At 39.4% G+C, this 21,880-nt stretch overlaps 1 protein-coding gene across 1 annotated transcript in view; it reads right to left on the reverse strand.

Annotated features, from left to right (window-relative positions):
- Positions 1 to 12,776: 12,776 nt before the first annotated feature.
- Positions 12,777 to 21,880, reverse strand: part of LOC124118629 (polypeptide N-acetylgalactosaminyltransferase 1-like) — a 33,746-nt gene continuing 24,642 nt past the window's right edge. Inside the window, exons 10-12 of the mRNA XM_046480824.2 lie at positions 19,993 to 20,097; positions 19,451 to 19,576; positions 12,777 to 13,441 (exon numbers count right to left, since the gene is read on the reverse strand). Coding sequence (XP_046336780.2) covers positions 13,304 to 13,441; positions 19,451 to 19,576; positions 19,993 to 20,097 — 369 coding nt within the window. The 3' untranslated portion in view covers positions 12,777 to 13,303. The remainder of the gene's footprint in view (positions 13,442 to 19,450; positions 19,577 to 19,992; positions 20,098 to 21,880) is intronic.

Below are 21,880 nucleotides of genomic sequence, written 5' to 3' on the forward strand. Positions count from 1 at the left end.
TTTCCACCTCAGCCACAGCGATGGACGGATTCGAGTGTACCGACGTCGAGGTGAACGCTACGTCAATCATTGTGTCATGGAAAAAAATCGGTTCGGGGGCGGCAGCGTTATGGTATTGGGTGGGATTACAGCAAGACAGAGGACCCGTTTGCTAGTGGTAGAGGGAAATCTCAATGGACAGCGCTACCGCGACGAGTTCATCCGCCCTGTTGTTCTACCGTTTTTGCGTCGTCATGACACAGGCATTACCTTTCAACATGACAACGCCCGGCCTCATATTGCTCGACTTGTTCAGGATTCTCTTCAACAAAACAACGTGAATGTCATCCCCTGGCCGGCTCGCTCCCCTGATCTCTCACTAATCGAGCACACGAGGGATGAGATGGATCGGCGCCTTCGACATCAACCACGTGTTCCACAGACACTCCAGGAACTTCAGAAACATGCTCCAGCAGGTATGAACAGATATCCCACAGGACTTTGTGCGACGCCTGGTCCATTCCATGAGACGAAGATGTGTTGCTTGCAACGCAACCAGAGGTGGACACACACGCTATTGTTTTGTAAATTGACATTTTGGCATGTTCATGTGTTTTTATGAAATCACGCATTTTCTGAAGTCAATATGGCAAATTAAACCATTTGAACACTTACAGGAGTCTTTTATCTGTTGCAAACCGAAATTGTTTCAGATTTGGTAAAAACATAACTTTGCATTAAATCTTATTCAATGTCACAGGAACTTTTGTTGTTCAGTATATTTCTAAACCTTTACTGATTTTTAGAACTGGTAACCACAAACTACCTATAGAAACAGGCCGATGGGAAAATATACAACGAGAACAAAGGATATGTCTATTGTGTGACTCACAAGTTATTGGTGACGAGTTCAACTATTTATTTAGATGTAATTCACTTTTAACCTTACGCTTTGGATGTATTAATGAATACTTCACACAATGGCTAGACATAATGAAATATCATAAACTGTTCACAAATGGTAAAGTATCTACTTTAAAAGAAACTGTCAAAGTTCCTCAGACATTTGAATGCTGTACTCTGTCATACTACCATATATACCATCTTGCTGTACATCTACTGTATTACTGTAAGTTTTGTTATTGTAAAACTCATGTGCCATCGATGGTGGTTATCGAGTAATAAAAAAGAGAATACAATCAATCAATCTTTATTACAGAAATACTGAAAGGTTATAGGCCTATAGTACATATCTTAGTGGAGATACTGGGTGGACACTGATTTCTATATTTTTAAGTCACTCATCTTATCATTTCTAAAATTCATTGCATGGAATATATACGCAGTCAAAGGCTTCTGTACACTAATATTTGTAGAAGACATTCCTTCATTAAACTTAACAATATTGGAAATTGGTACATTGATGGGAGTAGGTATGCAATTCGTAAATTCTGATAAAATGGACGAATGAGAACAAACTGCTACTCATCCTCTATAAGCTGTAGATTTCACATTTTACATAACATACTTTCCTTTGGGATTATGGAATAACTTCCCGTGTCAATATTTTATTCATGTGATCAGCATCTGAATCTAGAAAATGCAATTCTATATTTGTACAAGAGTGGTTTCAAAAGATATTTTACCAAGTGAGTGAGTGAGTATGGTTTTACGCCGCTTTTAGCAATATTCCAGCAATATCACGGCGGGGGACACCATAAATGGGCTTCACACATTGTACCCATGTCGGGAATCAAACCCGGGTCTTCGGCATGGCGAGCGAATGCTTTAACCACTAGGCTATCCGACCGCCCAAGCATAACCTGAATCATTAATGATCTTTGTAACTGACGAAACCCAGTTTTGCTTTCCATTTTTGTCATACAATACCATCATTTCTTGGGTATCCTTCATTTGGTATCCTTAATAGCCTTAACCAATACTTTATGACTTTAATTTGTGCAAACATATACATGTATAGTGGAATCCTACCACAATCATCATATACAACTATATTTTTGGTGGCATATAAATGGACCCTTTCAATCAAATTTAACTGATGTACACCCTAAACCTCAGCCCCATGTAGTAGAATTGGCTTTATTTTTGTGTCAGAATTTTAAAACAACATATTAAAGTTTAGACTCTCAATAGATCTGAGACGTTTTAGTATCCCATAGGGAATTGCCTTTGCTTCTGTTGCAGCCTGTATTGAATGAAGATTCCAAGATAATTTAATCGAAAAATGTACTCCCAGATATTTATAGCTTGTAATTGCGTCCAGATAATTGTCTTTGTAAAACCATCTCTCCCTTTTTGATAACATACCGCCGTTTTTAAATACAATCACTTTGGTCTTTTTAGTGTTAACACTTGAACCACATTGTTCACAAAATTGCCCCAGCACATTTATCTGACTTTGAAATCCGGGTACAGTACTCGAAATCATTACATCATCGGCAAACAGAAGAAAAAATATTTTAACAATATCTGGGTGTAGCTGTATACCACCTCTGCAATTATTTTGTATTTCTTCTTCCAGCTCTTTCATAAAGAAAATAAGGAGAAAAGGACTTAATATACATCCTTGTCGTACACCCATTACTTCTTACACAAGTTTTTACTTATTCATAGATAGTTGATAATTGTTTCAACATCTTGCTGCTTACTCTTCGTAATTTAAGCAAGGCCCAAAGTTTATCACGGTTAATGGAGTCAAATGCTTTAGAAAAATCTGCAAATCTTAACTTGTTAAATAACGTTGAATTAAGGAATGTAACACAAAAAAATTGTTTACAGTTCAATACCCTCTCTAAAACCAGCTTGTGCCTCATCTATTTTCTTAAATGATTCATCCCAAAATACTAATCTGCTATTAATGATAACTAAGAATATTTCGAAATAAAACATCTCATAGAGAAGGAGCGTGATTCTAGACTTGGATCATATAAAAAGTATCGCAGAGCTGTGAATGCTCTCGACGGAGTTGACACTGCACTTGTAAGGGCTTGGCGTAGCCAGTGTTGATTTATTATCAACTATAATCGACGCATGTATTGTACTTGGCATGGAAATAGCGGCCGCAGTCTCTGGACTGGCGGGAATTGTGATAAAATGTATTTCACGTAGGTTGCAAAAGACATTAAAACATGACAGTATTTGTGCACTCACCGAAGCAAAGTTGAATAGCGTTGAGGATCATATTTCAACAGCACTGGCTGATTGCAAGATATCCGAGGTGGAGTTCCATTTAGTGTTGTCAGAAGTCATCAAATACAACGCAATGAAGCAGGAGATTCGATCAAATTCTCATAAGACCAGTGGTATTAGGGAAGACGAGAAACAATGTTCATAGAACAGGGGAGACAACAAGCGAGTTAATTATTCCATGCCAAAACCAAAGAACTGGTTGGAGATTAAAAATAAATTGTTTCCTGGATACATCGTTGGATTGCACATTCATTTAGACAAATATCTACGTAAGTCTATACTAACGGAGAATTACAAGTCAACAAAGGAAGAACTTGAAAAAGCTATCGCAGCATTTATGCTCCGGGACAAAATTATCAAATGGCGAGAATTACCACAAGGTATATATTATATCAGTGATGTCAAACCATCCAAATACGGTTATCAATTTTTTCTTTCCAATGGCGATGAAGAGTATACAGTCTGGTCTCCTAGTAAAATGAATGAAGAACTTAGTAAAAATGTTGAAATATCACTTTGTTCAAAATGATGGTATGCGTATGAGTAAAAATAATAGAGAATATTTTAATTACAATTCAGTTTAGAGTCATGACGATCGTTGGAATGGCTCCAGGTAGTGGTGAGCTAGAGCCCTTTCTTTACAATTTAGCTTAGTCTCATGACGATCGTTAAATTACATCGTGGTTTTTGCATAAAAAAATACCTCTGTTGTATAGGTTTTGAGTATAAAACTGGCTCCAGTGGAAGTGAGCTAGAACCCCCATTGCCTATACTACTCTCGTCCCATTATGACCTACGTACGTAAAATCACCATCATCGAGTTAGAGCCAGATCTCCCATTCATTATGTGAATGTTAAGTACTGAGCACAAATACAGCAGACATTTACCGAATTTATTAACAGTAGTGTTACATGAATATCGCCTGATATGAAACTGATCAAGCAAATAGTCCTTATGGTTGTGCTCATAGCCCTGAATGTGTTCAATAATGTCATCTTCATCATAGTCCGAGTCATTGCCTGTGCATTAAAATTTCCACTGAAAAAGGGTATGACGTTACCTTCTATATCCAACAGTATATCAAGAATATCTTTTCAAAAAGGAAAATACCAATTTTACTTTCTAGTCCAGTATTGTTATACCATGTTGAATTCTCAGGGTCAATAAACACTGTGGAATATAAAACATCTGATGTAAGACCAAATCGTGGCCTGTCAAATAAAAACAATATGCACCTCTTAGTATTTTTAGTCTATTTCATGTATTTAAGATCCTTTCTTTACAAAACAGTTATTCCACCTGATAATCTTCCAGTTTGGGCTAGCTTTTCTGCTTCCTTATTTAGTATGGAGAAGTCATTTAACAAAGATTCAAGTTGCTGTGGTATGTCTTTAATCCATGTTTCAGTGAGGCCTACCACATCAAACGTTTTCAAGTAGTTCAGTGTATCTGTCCTCCATCTGTGAAGTTAATCCTGAAATGTTCCAAAATAAAAAAAATAAATCTTATTTCCTATCTTATTATCATGTGTTGTTTGGGACTATTGACGTTGATGCGTCGTAAAATCTTCCAGGCCCTGGCTGCACCCCTATCTCCTCTGTTCCTCTGTCTGGATTGCTGTGCACTATTCCCTGGGTGTCGATTATGTCGACCAGAGGAGTGGTAATTCCTGGGACTCACTTCTTTCCTGTGCCTGTGGCTCTACGTGTTGTCTCTCACTCTCCACTATCCTGCTCCCGTTATAGTAAAATCGCCTGTTGGAGTTCTTTTCTCTGAGACATTGTCAAATCATTAGCAATCCCCCATCCCACTTCTTTTAATGGCTCTCTCATTCCAATTGCCTGTAGTTTATCCTCCCAGTGGGTCAACCGTGCAATTACTGGGCTTGGTTTCCCATTTCTCTTAGATTGCAGTCGGTGAGCTCATAGATTATGATATTGTCTCTTCTACTTTGTCTCTCCTGTCGCTCTATTCTGTTTTCAAGTTGGCTGATATATTCCCAGGAACCTTCCATATCTTCAACCTTTTGTGCCAACTCTTCCACATCTAGATGTGTTTTGGCGTTTTGTCCAGGATGGTGTGCACACAACCAAACATGTCTGTACACACGACGACAGAAGACAGTTATCACGCTAAGTAACATTTTTCAATAACTAATCACTTTGTTTTCTCCTCTGTTACTATTCTATGATGAAAAATGATGATTGCGTTTTCATTGCCTCTCAGTATATATTGGCCAATTATTAAAGTATGGTTGTAATCACGTTCTGACACTCCAAAAATCATTACTATTGATTTCGAAACATTAACCTCAAGCTTCCATCTATCACAATACTTATCAAAAGAGTCTAACATGTTTAGCAAGTCCTATGTAGCAATGAAGACTGCATCATCATGTTGATCATACTATTCACTCAAGTGGTAGACTGTTCATTGCTTTTCTGATATATGTCACTTTATGTCTCCTTAATGGCAGAAACAATGTTGGAAATGATTTTACCTTTGTTGATCCCGAGGGTTTATCCGCGGTGGACTGTTTAAGTTAAAGTAGGTTTAGTAATGTGCTAGGCCCCAACTGTCTGGTAGATACAGCGGGATTAGTTGGGAATATTGACCCAAGTGCAGTTTCGAAGTTGGATCATCCATTGTTGACATAGACTGTGTGGTGTTTGGGATAACGTCAAGAATCCAACCATCACCTAGTGTATTACGTCCCAGGTCCCAGGAGAGTTTTTAAGCTCCCCAGCAAGTCTTCCAGCTGTTACAGCTAGAAGCAAACACGAGATGCATCCAGTAAGGAGCGGCAAGATATTAATACAGCTTTTGACAGGTCTGCCGTTGTGTCTTAAAAAACATGTGTATTGATTTTCCTAAAGTACTTTTTGACATTATTCAAACTCAAAGCGGCGTCGACGTAGTAAGGAATGTTTGTCAGACAGCTGGACGCTCTTTGGAAGAGAGATGTGCGTTGCGGAGAGAGCGTGGCGACCAAATACGTGGCAACCAAAATCTTACAATTTGAACTCAATAGTTGTATGTGTATATTATTTCATGTTTGTTGTAACGATGTGAGAAAAATTCTGCCTGTCAGTCTGTCTGTCTGTCTTGTTTGGCATGAGTGCATATACAGCTGCAGCTGTGATGCGTCTTTAAATGGCACACGTATAAAACATACCTGGGAGAATACATTGCAGTGTTTGGTTGGGCAAGAAGGACAATGGTCTCTGGGTTGCCAGAGGCGATGAGTGGAAGTCACCGTTCAAACCTGTAGGAATATATATTAAACTCGAAAACAATAAGTCTTTAATCCCTTTCTTTTCATAACTATTTGAGTTTTTAAAGAATTTTTTCATCCATTTAATAACCCCAAATGCTGATCTCTTTAACTCGAAAACAACAATTTTTAGTCTTTAATTCATTTGAGTTTCAAGGAATATTTTTCATAGTTTTTTCATGTTTGTTTAATTTCTATGACTTTTCTTCGCTGACTATTCTCTAAGTTGTATAACTGTGACTTTTTTTCGAGCACTATGTTGGGAACCAAGATGTGCTCAGGGCTTTGACAAAAACTGATCTCCGACACTAGTCCCGTAAACAACCGAGGCCAGCCTCATAGTAACGTCCCTTTTGTAGATGTTGTAACTTCCCATCACTTTTCTCTCATGAATCTATAAATTATGAAAGCATCAACCGTTTGGTGTCAATAAGCATTATAAAACAAGTGCTTATGATTATCTGCTTAGTCATGATATTTAAAGGTGTTGAATGTTACTCAGTCAACACAACAAAGTCACACAGCTACGTTAAAAACTATAGTTCTTGTAATTTACTGACGTTAAAACTTTTGAAATAATCCAAAATGAGAATTTTAGGGATGTGTGAGAACACGTTATTTATCTTTCCTACACAACACAGCGAAATTATGCGTAACCATTGTTTCATGAAATGTTGCCTTTCAAGTTTTTTTCCAGGTGTATTCTGATTTAAAGAATAGAAAAGAATATGTTTAAATAACAACGTTTAGATAGTTCGTCTTGTTTGGTTGTTTGTTTCTTTGTTTGTTAAAATAGATGAAAAGCAGCGAGTGTCGCAATATATAAATACATAAATAAATAGGTTAGACATGAAAGGTACATTTCTCGGCAAGATGAAGCCAACGGATTAAAACAGTATCCATTAAGTTCATATGCGGATTGTTATGCAAACATACAAGGTCAGGTAAGTATCACTTTCAATGTTTACAAGCAAACATGGCGCCGCCCTTGTCTAACGCATCTTCCCGAAGCAAGGGAGTTAACTGACTGTAAAAGTCCAGTTTGCACCCTTGCCGAACTAGGCTGGTATTATGGACTAACGAGTCTATGCATAGTCCAATCAAAATCGCAAACCGAAATCGAAATCCGGTTCGTAAACTGTCATGCAGAGTTCGGTCGACTGCAGGATTTGCGAAGCATGTACACCACCAATTCGTTGTCAACAGATATTTTCAAACTCTTTTCAAGTTTTTAATCAAGATGCTCACATGATTTGATGCACTTCGCGATGTAACACCCGTTTTATCGCAATATAGATCTTGATTGTCGCTCAGTTCGTCTTGTCTGGGCGCCGCCATTTTGTTTGAAACAAATGCAAGTGATACAAGAGGTGGAATCTTATTGGTCCATAGGGGAGGCGTAAAAGGTACATACCTCATAACAGCCACTGGTGGCGCTACAATTGAGCCCAGGAATTTCAGCCTAGTTCGGCAAGGGTGAAAACTGGACTTTAAAAGTCAGTTAACTCTCTTGCCTCGGGAAGATGTGTCTATCGGTGATCGAGTCAGAATTAACCATCGGGAATCTGGACAATTACTTGGATAATTTTCATTATTTTTAAAACTAATAATCTGAGATAACCGAAAATGAGTGTCTGACAGGGACGTAGCTGGGGCATTTTAAACATTTTGGCACCTTTGGCTATATATATTGCGGTTTGGTATCCTTTGCCCAATTTAAAACAGTTGGATTTGGCCGACAAATGTCCAAATTGTTACCTTCTTTCATTTTGTCACTGTGTCGACATCTGACTGCACTTCGTAACGTTGTGAGTAGCTGCCCTTTAACAAAGGGCAATTACAATAAATGGGCGGACCAATGGATTGCCACGAAAGGCAAATATAAAAATAGGTGCAAGTATTTGTTATTTGGCCTATATGTAGTAACACCACTGTCTAAAACACACAGGATTCAGCTCGAACTATATATCACCAGTTCGACTGACTAATCGCTGACCTTCCCACGCAATAAAATTTTACGCACACATTCCAGGAAAACTTAATGAGATGATCACCAGTGTCTGTTTGGAAACAGCTCATATCCTGTATAAGGAATAAACGCTATTTATTTAGAGAGCTTTGTGTAGTGCTAACAGGAGACATTTAGCATCCCAAACCGCACAAGCGTGATACATAATCAACTTACATTTTGGCTTTCCTTGTGAGTTGTTATGTTTATTTGATCCATTAACCTATTAGAATATTGAGTCCTACTCATATAAACATACACTTTATCAATTAAACTCAATTTATTATTTATATGTGAATACTTACACAGAATGATGTTAACGTACTGTCGGATATGCTGGAAAAATGATTTTCTAGCTTTAGTAAATAAATACGAGCCATAGGGCTATGAAAAAACACATATATCAAAATAACGCAAATGGACCTTATCTAGCCTATCCTAGCTGAAACTGTTGGTGGCCTTAAAATGTACTTTTACAAATAAAAAGATTGTAAACTTAGAAAGTATTCGTGTGTTGTAATGCAGGTGTGAAACGGCCTATAACCTCACACCGGCCAGTGCATTCTCACAGGCGCAAATGTCACCTGAGTTGGGGGTGGTCTCAAAATATTGCTGTTATTGTACTTAATTGATATGTGCGTTGATGGGGTAGCAATTTAGAATATGTACTGCATTATATTTGCTTGGAAAAATGATAGGATAGTTAAAAGCTATAACGGGTTGAGTATTGGGAGGTTGCAGTTCTTTAATCAAGAAGTATTTCTTGTTCTACAGATGATTTCTTCAGGTTGCATCTGACTCCGCTGATGACGTATGTGAATCTGTACTATCACCCATAGGTATGATACTGGTTCAACAAGGCTGATATCTGGCAAAGACTGCATTGATCCTCCCTTTTACATGTGTGAGTACGAATGTTGTGTTATGTCTTGCCACGAACCCTTTACAGTTACTAGGATAGGCACAATAGGGTTAAGCTCACAATGTCTGACTGGCGTATGTAAGACAACATAGCCATGTTATGCCGCCAGGACATATGTCTTGACTTTACTGGTTTCTTATTCAGGTTAATTTTCTCCATGAGTTGAATTTTCGTTTCAGATGGTCTGAAGTCGACATTGCAAGATATTCCTGCATAACCACCTTCAGACTACTCATGGTTGGCGCGACAGTATCTGGTTCCCGACGTTATATCAGCTGGCGTTATCCATGACAGTGACACTGGGGTTGTTTAGATTGGGCAGTGGCTGATGTTCCAAATAGTCAATGAACACATCACCTCCTATAATTTTCTTATGATAATCACCACTTTTCGTTTTCGCCTCGAAAACTAGCTCACATCCATCAATAAGCCCCAGATCATGGGGCCCGGAGTGCAAAACAATGACACGTGCTTTTCCTCCATCTAACGTAAGTCACATGTTGTCAGTGGAATGATTCTTATTCACCCAGGTTTAATCGTGTCTTTAATTTCCTCCCGATTTTTTCTACAAATCGGGAGTACCTTCTGCTCATAAAGCTTGTCCACTGTACGCCTAATCACTCTGTATCAAAGCTGTCTAATATCCTTTCACGTCCCGGGTTGGGTTTTGAGACCACCCCCATACCTTCTCTGTTTTATTTATCAATCCGGAGACTTGGTATGAATTAAAAAACCCATAGCTTGGCTGGTTCGGTAATACACCCATTCTAAACAAATAAGTGGTTACCCTCTATCTCTCTAAAGTGGAAAGAACTCTCCTGGTACAGACTCCATGTCGTGTACCATGGCTATGGCTATGCAAATGCAATGTAACATGCATCATGGGAGCAGTGTTGACAAAACAAATGCAGCACCTTTTTGATATTTTAGAAGACGCACATCTAAACTTTTTTCTAAATGATTTTTGGGTGTGAATTAGATGTTTTATGAAGACATTATTAGCAGTATGATTTCACATTTCTATAGACTGCCATCACTGGACTCTAAAATCTGTACATCTGTTTTCGTTCGGATTTTTCTCCTGCAAAAGTGTCGATAGGACTCCTTGTGACTTAAATACTTCAAACCACAGGGAGGTCAATCGGTAGTTACTAGATATTTCAATAGCAACAATCTGTGACAAATCTATCCTTTTATAACGGACAAAAAGAATTTTTTAGCATTTCCGACAGTACTTTATATTAGTAACTGTGGTCCTCGTATCGACGTTATATACATTTCACAGCTTATACTACCTGTTAATGACAGGTGATTCGTCCTACAATTGTGGTATTATGGCTTTGATAGAAACAGGTTCTCCGGTTTACGTTATTGTATATCATTAAATGCAGCAGGTACGGATTGTTTTCACACAAGAAACCAACATAATTCAATTCTCTTTCTTTTATGAATATGTTACATTTTGAATGCTTGTATCAAAATGCATTGGAACAGGTACTCCGTGTGTATTATTGTTTCAGTCTGAAACACATGTATATTACATACATATCAGTTTGGCTAAGTCAAGATGTTGGCGATAAACCATCATTCATTAATAGTTTTAAAAACGTTTTGATAAATATGTTCTACCAATCATGGAATGGTACTATCAAGGATAGTTCTAGGTACATCCTGTATAAAGAGTTTAAAGTCTCATGGAAGCAGAAAAATACCTTTCCATTATTGCTGAAATAAAATATCGAAATGTTATGATAAGGCTTAGAGCCGGGCTACTATGACTTAAGGTAAACGAAGGTAGATGGGCTGATATTGATGTACGTTTACGGATTTTCCCTATATGTGAAACACGTATAGAGAATGAATATCATTTTACTTTAGAATGTGAATATTACAACGATATTAGACAACTGTACTTACCAACAACTTTTTGCCATAATCCAAATATGCATAAATTTAAGATGCTGCTGTCATTTCCATGTAAACAATTGCTTGGAAAACTATGTAAATACCTGTATTGCAGCTAAGAAAGAGCCTGCAAATCTGTAAATGTGTACCTGACATTACCTTTTTTCCTGTACCACACTATTCCAAATGCGTGCAATGTATATGGGCCAGTGGCCTTGGTACAAATAAAATACATTTTCTTCTTCTTCATATCCATTCAGGGATTTGACTTCACAATGCCATTTAGAAAGTGATCAAAAGTAACAAGGGTTATATTTGGGATTCGAACCCACATTGCCAATTTACACTTTTCAGAGGGGTACACAAAGTACGTGATCTAGACAACCAGTTGTCGGACTTTCATTTTTTTGGAAGCCTCGGTGTCTGAGTGGGTTAGATCGCTGACTTTGTGTGATGTCGATTAGGTGCCTCACTCTGGCAGTGTGGGTTCGAATCCCGGACGGGACTCAGCAAAAAAAAGTTCAAGAATCTGTACTTTACTAAGAAAGTGTTTTCCCAAATATAACATTTGTTACATTCGGGGATTTATCTAGGATTCTAAAATAAGTGTCTCTGGAGTGCAAATTGGGAAAATCGTTATTTTCTTCAAATTCTTTTTTTTAGTTAATATTTTCTTAAATCCACAGGTATTGTTGATATTGCATTTAATGCAATAATATAAAACGAATAATTAAAACCTGTTCCTATTTGTTGGTATTGTTATGAGTGAATACTGATTGTGGGTTCGAATCCCGGTTCGCCCCAATTATGTTTCTAGATTTGTCAGCACCATACCCGTGCTCGTGGGTTTCACCGAAATGGTAAACGTCGGAGACCTGCATCACTTTGGGCTTTCATCCCACATTAAGCTGACACGCCGTGATATAACTAAAATAATGTTAAACTCGGCGTTAACCCGAACTCACTCACTCACTCTACAAAGCCATCAAATTAGTTATATATAACAATACATTGTAACATGGACTGAGAAAGGTTTAGTTCCAAATTGGGAATTTATATTGACAGTTTCTGCAAGCTTGGAGATCAATATCGGCCTCGAGCAGGTCCAGATATTAACCGTCAATAAGCATGTGACCGTCGTTATATGTGTGAAATAATGCCGAGACGACGTGAAATAGTGACTCCCACAATAAGCATAAGACACTACATGCATGTATTATGTTAATCTCATCCTTTTGACTACACTTGCCCGATATCGTAAAGAGTTTTTACTGATCACTCCCCCCCCCCCCCCCCCCCCCCCCTGCTTTGTTGTCAACCTCCCATTACATGTTATCCATTCAACACATAAAATCCAAGATTTACAGCCCGACTTGATATTGAAGCAGACAAACCATTGCTATATACCTTAGATACCGTTATCCACCCCAACCCCCACACACCACGTCCCTAATGCAGAACACACATGTTTCTAGACTTATGCTTTGGACATCGATGTTAACAAAGGTGTTAGTGGAAACAATAAATAGCGCCATATCTTGCTATTTGAATTTTTTTTTTTAGGCGAATGACACCACCAATAGCAGATAAGCGTCTGTTTCACAACATATGTATGTTATTTAACACAGAATCTGATATGACACCACATTATTTGTATGAAATGTTCAGGCTGCATATTTCCACATGGCTTGAAAATGTCCTTGTTTGGAAATATTATCTTTCAAAGTTTCCAAGGATGAAAGGTCAGGAAAGAGAGCCAGTTTTTCCAGTGATTTATCCAGATACGTCACACTTGCCAAGCCGCATTTAATGTATTGCACAATGTATTGATGCTTCTATAAATCACGATGCATGGATATTATTCTCTATATATTCTACGCGCTTTTCTCAATTTCGTTGATATGTTTCTACACTATCGACCTGTTGTTGATTACGTTGGCATTTTTGGTATATATATCATCAATAGAGGTAGTTGCTGGTCAGTGTGTGACCGTGCACCGTCCTCTACACCTCGGTCCAGAGAATATTTTCCCAAAACCACTCCTGTCTATTACCTCCATCACAAGCCCGGAGGTCAAGTTTATCTGAATGCTCTAGCCACGTCAGACACGTATTTGATGGAGGGTGGTAGATTGTTCGATTCTGAAATGAAAACACACATGAATGAAAATTGTAATTGTTTAGGTTTCAAACAGTTGGAGTTTCCAGGTGTTATAACTTCACAGAACCGACGACCATCCATGCAAAACACGTTCAACTGAATAGTCAGCTAGTTGGCGTGTTGCACACATATACATAGCCTGAATGTATCAGCTATTTGCCGTGTTATACATGTATACATAGCCTGAATGTGTCAGCTAGTTGGCGTGTTGTACACTTATACGTAGACTGAATGTGTCAGCGAGTATGTTGTACACATATACATAGCCTGAATGTGTGAGCTTGTTGTCGTGTTGTACATGTATACATAGACTAAATGTGTCAGCTAGTTGCCGTGTTGTACACATATACATAGCCTGAATGTGTGAGCTTGTTCCCGTGTTGTACACATATACGTAGACTGAATGTGTCAGCTAGTTGCCGTGTTGTAAAAATATACTTAGCCTGAATCTGTCAGCTAGTTGTCGTGTTGTAAACATATATATAGCCTGAATGTGTCAGCTAGCTGCCGTGTTGTACACATATACGTAGACTGAATGTATCAGCTAGTTGGCGTGTTGTACACTTATACATAGCCTGAATGTGTCAGCTAGTTGCCGTGTTGTACACATATGCGTAGCCTGAATGTGTCAGCGAGTATGTTGTACATATATACATAGCCTGGACGTGTCAGCTAGTTGCCTTGTTGTACATATATACATAGCCTTAATGTGTCAGCTAGCTGCCGTGTTGTACACATATACGTAGACTGAATGTGTCAGCTAGTTGCCGTGTTGTACACATATACATAGCCTGAATGTGTCAGCTAGTTGCCATGTTGTACACATATACGTAGCCTCCATCTGTCAGGTAGTTGACGTGTTGTACATGTATACATACCCTGAATGTGTCAGCTAGCTGCCGTGTTGTACACATATACGTAGACTGAATGTGTCAGCTAGTTGCCGTGTTGTACACATATACGTAGACTGAATGTGTCAGCTGGCTGCCGTGTTGTACACATATACGTAGACTGAATGTGTCAGCTAGTTGCCGTGTTGTATACATATACATAGCCTGATTGTGTCAGCTAGTTGCCGTGTTGTACATGCATACATAGCCTGATTGTGTCAGCTAGTTGCCGTGTTGTATACATATACATAGCCTGAATGTGTCAGCTAGTTGCCGTGTTGTACACATATACGTAGCCTGAATGTGTCAGCTAGTTGGCGTGTTGTACACTTATACGTAGACTGAATGTGTCAGCGAGTATGTTGTACATATATACATAGCCTGAACGTGTCAGCTAGTTGCCGTGTTGTATACATATACATAGCCTGAACGTGTCAGCTAGTGTTGTGTACATGTATACATAGCCTGAACGTGTCAGCTTGTTGCCGTGTTGTACACATATACGTAGACTGAACTTGTCAGCTAGTTGGCATGTTCTACACTTATACGAAGACTGAATGTGTCAGCGAGTATGTTGTTCACCTATACATAGACTGAACGTGTCAGCTAGTTGGCGTGTTGTACACTTATACGTAGACTGAATGTGTCAGCGAGTATGTTGTACACATATACGTAGACTGAACTTGTCAGCTAGATGGCGTGTTGTACACATATACGTAGACTGAATGTGTCAGCGAGTATTTTGTACACATATACATAGCCTGAACGTGTGAGCTAGTTGCCGTGTTGTACACATATACAATGCCTGAACCTGTCAGCTAGTGTTTTGTATATGTATACATACTCTGAACTTGTCAGATAGTTGCCGTGTGGTACACATATACGTAAAATGAATTTGTCAGCTTGTTGCCGTGTTGTACACATATACGTAGCCTGAATGTGTCAGCTAGTTGCCGTGTTGCACACATATACAATGCCTGAACGTGTCAGCTAGTGTTTTGTACATGTATACATAGCCTGAATGTGTCAGCTAGTTGCCGTGTTGTACACATATACGTAGCCTGAATGTGTCAGCTAGTTGGCGTGTTGTACACTTATACGTAGACTGAATGTGTCAGCGAGTATGTTGTACATATATACATAGCCTGAACGTGTCAGCTAGTTGCCGTGTTGTATACATATACATAGCCTGAACGTGTCAGCTAGTGTTGTGTACATGTATACATAGCCTGAACGTGTCAGCTTGTTGCCGTGTTGTACACATATACGTAGACTGAACTTGTCAGCTAGTGTTTTGTACATGTATACATAGCCTGAACGTGTCAGCTTGTTGCCGTGTTGTACACATATACGTAGACTGAACTTGTCAGCTAGTTGGCATGTTCTACACTTATACGAAGACTGAATGTGTCAGCGAGTATGTTGTTCACCTATTCATAGACTGAACGTGTCAGCTAGTTGGCGTGTTGTACACTTATACGTAGACTGAATGTGTCAGCGAGTATGTTGTACACATATACGTAGACTGAACTTGTCAGCTAGATGGCGTGTTGTACACATACACGTAGACTGAATGTGTCAGCGAGTATTTTGTACACATATACATAGCCTGAACGTGTGAGCTAGTTGCCGTGTTGTACACATATACAATGCCTGAACCTGTCAGCTAGTGTTTTGTATATGTATACATACTCTGAACTTGTCAGATAGTTGCCGTGTGGTACACATATACGTAAAATGAATTTGTCAGCTTGTTGCCGTGTTGTACACATATACGTAGCCTGAATGTGTCAGCTAGTTGCCGTGTTGCACACATATACAATGCCTGAACGTGTCAGCTAGTGTTTTGTACATGTATACATAGCCTGAATGTGTCAGCTAGTGTTTGTACATGTATACATAGCCTGAATGTGTGAGCTTGTTGCCGTGTTGTACACATATACGTAGACTGAACTTGTCAGCTAGTTGGCGTGTTGTACACTTATACGTAGACTGAATGTGTCAGCGAGTATGTTGTACACATATACATAGACTGAACGTGTCAGCTAGTTGCCGTGTTGTACACATATACGTAGACTGAATATGTCAGCTAGTGTTTTGTACATGTATACAATGCCTGAATGTGTCAGCTAGTGTGTTGAACATGTATACATAGCCTGAATGTTTCAGCTAGTTGCCGTGTTGTACACATATACGTAGCCTGAATGTGTGAGCTAGTTGGCGTGTTGTACACATATACAATGCCTGAAAGTGTCAGCTAGTGTTTTGTACATGTAAACATAGCCTGAACGTGTCAGATAGTTGCCGTGTTGTACACATATACGTAGACTGAATGTGTCAGCTTGTTACTGTGTTGTACAAATATACGTAGACTGAATGTGTCAGCTAGTTGGCGTGTTGTACACATATACGTAGACTGAACGTGTCAGCGAGGATGTTGTACACATATACATAAACTGAACGTGTCAGCTAGTTGCCGTGTTGTACACATATACGAAGACTGAATGTGTCAGCCAGTGTTTTGTAAATGTATGCATAGCCTGAATGTGTCAGCTAGTGTGTTGTGCATGTATACATAGCCTGAATGTATGAGCTTGTTGTCGTGTTGTACACATATAAATAGCCTGAATGTGTCAGCTAGTTGCCGTGTTGTACACATATACATAACATGAATGTGTCAGCTAGTTGCCATGTTGTACATATATACATAGCCTGAATGTGTGCGCTTGTTGCCGTGTTGTACACATATACGTAGACTGAACTTGTCAGCTAGTTGGCGTGTTGTACACTTATACGTAGACTGAATGTGTCAGCTAGTTGGCGTGTTGTACACTTATACGTAGGCTGAACACGTCAGCGAGGATGTTGTACACATATACATAGACTGAACGTGTCAGCTAGTTGCCGTGTTGTACACATATACGTAGACTGAATGTGTCAGCCAGTGTTTTGTACATGTATGCATAGCCTGAATGTGTCAGCTAGTGTGTTGATCATGTATACATAGCCTGAATGTGTGAGCTTGTTGTCGTGTTGTTCACATATGAATAGCCTGAATGTGTCAGCTAGTTGGCGTGTTGTACACGTATACATAACCTGAATGTGTCAGCTAGTTGCCTTGTTGTACATATATACGTAGACTGAACTTGTCAGCTGGTTGGCGTGTTGTACACTTATACGTAGACTGAATGTGTCAGCGAGTATGTTGTACACATATACATAGACTGAACGTGTGAGCTAGTTGCCGTGTTGTACACATATACATAGCCTGAATTTGTCAGCTAGTTAACGTGTTGTACACATATACGTAGACTGAATGTGTCAGCTAGTGTTTTGTACATGTATACATAGCCTGAATGTGTCAGCTAGTGTGTTGTACACATATACATAGACTGAATGTGTCAGCTTGTTGCCGTGTTGTACACATATACGTAGACTGAATGTGTCAGCTACTTGCCGTGTTGTACACATATACGTAGCCTGAATGTGTCACCTAGTGTGTTGTACATGTATACATAGCCTGAACGTGTCAGCTAGTTGCCGTGTTGTACACATACGTAGACCGAATGTGTCAGCTAGTTTCCGTGTTGTACACATATACGTAGCCTGAATGTGTCAGCTAGTTGCCGTGTTGTACACATATACAATCCCAGAACGTGTCAGCTATTGTTTTGTACACATTAACATAGACTGAATGTGTCAGCTAGTTGCCGTGTTGTACACATATACAATGCCTGAACGTGTCAGCTAGTGTTTTGTACATGTATACAAAGCCTGAATGTGTCAGCTAGTTGGCGTGTTGTACACATATACATAGACTGAATGTGTGAGCTTGTTGCCGTGTGGTACACATATACGTAGACTGAATGTGTCAGCTAGTTGCCGTGTTGTACACATATACATAGCCTGAATTTGTCAGCTAGTCAACGTGTTGTACATATATACGTAGACTGAACGTGTCAGCTAATTTTTTGTACATGAATACATAGCCTGAATGTGTCAGCTAGTGTGTTGTACATGCATACATAGCCTGAATGTGTCAGCTAGTGTGTTGTACACATATATATAGCCTGAATGTGTCAGCTAGTTGCCCTGTTGTACACATATACATAGACTGAACGTGTCAGCTAGTTGCCGTGTTGTACATATGTACGAGGACTGAATGTGTCAGCGAGTATGTTGTACACATATACATAGCCTGAATGTGTCAGCTAGTTGCCGTGTTGTACACATATACATAGCCTGAATTTGTCAGCTAGTCAACGTGTTGTACATATATACGTAGACTGAACGTGTCAGCTAATTGTTTGTACATGAATACATAGCCTGAATGTGTCAGCTAGTGTGTTGTACATGTATACATAGCCTGAATGTGTCAGCTAGTGTGCTGTACACATATACATAGCCTGAATGTGTCAGCTAGTTGCCCTGTTGTACACATATACGTAGCCTGAATGTGTCAGCTAGTTGCCGTGTTGTACACATAAACAATGCCTGAACGTGTCAGCTATTGTTTTGTACACATATACATAGCCTGAATGTGTCAGCTAGTTGCCGTGTTGTACACATATACGTAGCCTGAATGTGTAAGCTATTTGCCGTGTTGTACACATATACGTAGCCTGAACGTGTCAGCTAGTGTTTTGTACATGTATACATAGCCTGAATGTGTGAGCTTGTTGCCGTGTGGTACACATATACGTAGACGGAATGTGTCAGCTTGTTTGCGTGTTGCACACTTTTACGTAGACTGAACGTGTCAGCGAGTATGTTGTACACATATACATAGACTGAACGTGTCAGCTAGTGTTTTCTACATGTATACATAGCCTGAATGTGTGAGCTTGTTGCCGTGTGGTACACATATACGTAGACTGAATGTGTCAGCTAGTGTGGTGTACACATATACATAGCCTGAATGTGTGAGCTATTGTTTTTTTCACATATACATAGACTGAATGTGTGAGCTAGTTGCCGTGTTGTACACATATACGTAGACTGAATGTGTCAGCTAGTTGCCGTGTTGTACACATATACGTAGACTGAATGTGTCAGCTAGTGTTTTGTACATGTATACATAGCCTGAACGTGTCAGCTCACCTCGGTATAACGAATTTCTTGATTGCCTTTTAATCTGTGACAGGGATATAGAATCGGGCGACCTTTCCCTATGTCCATGCAGTTTGCTATGAGTCGCAGTTCATCATTTGGCATGACATAAAATATCTGCAACAAACACATGCGCAAACAGAACACACAGTTGACGGCAGTATGAAATCAGTATGTAGTGATAGCATGGCATGTTGTTCAATGCCATTACATTCTATTGAGCATAATAAAAAAAACATCATTAAATTATATTTTCCCACTTTAATTAAATTGTTGATGTTTTTCGTTTTCGCTCCGAAAATGAACCCAATCCTCCCTTAAACCTAAGTCCAATTTGTTGCCTTGGAAACCATAAATATACAAATAAAACATTCCAATGCATCCTTCTACCAAGAAATATTAAATGGTTTTGTGTTATCATGAGGATGCGCCACATGACGGGGGAACGGTTTAAAGGATGGTTAGTGAAAAAAGGTTCTGACGTCACCTAACGTATATCTTCTATTTCAGTTCAGAAATAAACTTTGACTCACTTGGTTATGAAAATACTTCTTTTCACATTTCCGCACAAGAACAAGTCTGTTAATGTGATCACTTTCGCCGTGCAAGCAGAAAGACGAGTCATGCTTGCTGTGAATCTGAAATAGAGGGCGACGTGTGGCAGACGGACTAAAGCCGTATATTATCTGGTAACAACAAGAGGGGCAGTCAAAGAAGTGGCAGGAGTGTGAAGCGGTTATAATATCCCCAGAGGTTGTGGTGGTGGTAATAATAGTAGAAGTCACGGTGATTGAAGTTGGTATAATGTCAGCAGTGGTCGTTGTGGTTATGGTAATAATAGTAGAAGTCACGGTGATTGAAATGGGTATAATGTCAGCAGTGGTCGTTGTGGTGGTAATAATAGTAGAAGTCACGGTGATTGAAATGGGTATAATGTCAGCAGTGGTCGTTGTGGTGGTAATAATAGTAGGAGTCACGGTGATTGAAATGGGTATAATGTCAGCAGTGGTCGTTGTGGTGGTAATAATAGTAGAAGTCACGGTGATTGAAATGGGTATAATGTCAGCAGTGGTCGTTGTGGTGGTAAAAATAGTAGAAGTCACGGTGATTGAAGTGGGTATAGTGTCAGCAGTGGTCGTTGTGGTGATGGTAATGATAGTAGAAGTCACGGTAATTGAAGTGGGTATAATGTCAGCAGTGGTCGTTGTGGTGGTAATAATAGTAGAAGTCACGGTGATTGAAATGGGTATAATGTCAGCAGTGGTCGTTGTGGTGGTAATAATAGTAGAAGTCACGGTGATTGAAATGGGTATAATGTCAGCAGTGGTCGTTGTGGTGGTAATAATAGTAGAAGTCACGGTGATTGAAATGGGTAAAATGTCAGCAGTGGTCGTTGTGGTGGTAATAAAAGTAGAAGTCACGGTGATTGAAGTGGGTATAATGTCAGCAGTGGTCGTTGTGGTGATGGTAATGATAGTAGAAGTCACGGTAATTGAAGTGGGTATAATGTCAGGAGTGGTCGTTGTGGTGGTAATAATAGTAGAAGTCACGGTGATTGAAGTGGGTATAATGTCAGCAGTGGTCGTTGTGGTGGTAATAATAGTAGAAGTCACGGTGATTGAAATGGGTATAATGTCAGCAGTGGTCGTTGTGGTGGTAATAATAGTAGAAGTCACGGTGATTGAAGTGGGTATAATGTCAGCAGTGGTCGTTGTGGTGGTGGTAATAATAGTAGAAGTCACGGTAATTGAAGTGGGTATAACATCAGGAGTGGTCGTTGTGGTGATGGTAATGATAGTAGAAGTCACGGTAATTTAAGTGGGTATAATGTCAGCAGTGGTCGTTGTGGTGGTAATAATAATAGTAGAAGTCACGGTGATTGAAGTGGGTATAACATCAGGAGTGGTCGTTGTGGTGATAGTAATGATAGTAGAAGTCACGGTAATTGAAGTGGGTATAACATCAGCAGTGGTTGTTGTGGTGGTGATAATAGTAGAAGTCACGGTGATTGAAGTGGGTATAGTGTCAGCAGTGGTCGTTGTGGTGATGGTAATGATAGTAGAAGTCACGGTAATTGAAGTGGGTATAATGTCAGCAGTGGTCGTTGTGGTGGTAATAATAGTAGAAGTCACGGTGATTGAAATGGGTATAATGTCAGCAGTGGTCGTTGTGGTGGTAATAATAGTAGAAGTCACGGTGATTGAAATGGGTATAATGTCAGCAGTGGTCGTTGTGGTGGTAATAATAGTAGAAGTCACGGTGATTGAAATGGGTATAATGTCAGGAGTAGTCGTTGTGGTGGTAATAAAAGTAGAAGTCACGGTGATTGAAGTGGGTATAATGTCAGCAGTGGTCGTTGTGGTGATGGTAATGATAGTAGAAGTCACGGTGATTGAAGTGGGTATAATGTCAGCAGTGGTC

This window comes from Haliotis rufescens, unplaced genomic scaffold (assembly GCF_023055435.1).
Source record: "Haliotis rufescens isolate VD_foot unplaced genomic scaffold, xgHalRufe1.0.p SCAF_10, whole genome shotgun sequence".
Taxonomy (NCBI): domain Eukaryota; kingdom Metazoa; phylum Mollusca; class Gastropoda; order Lepetellida; family Haliotidae; genus Haliotis; species Haliotis rufescens.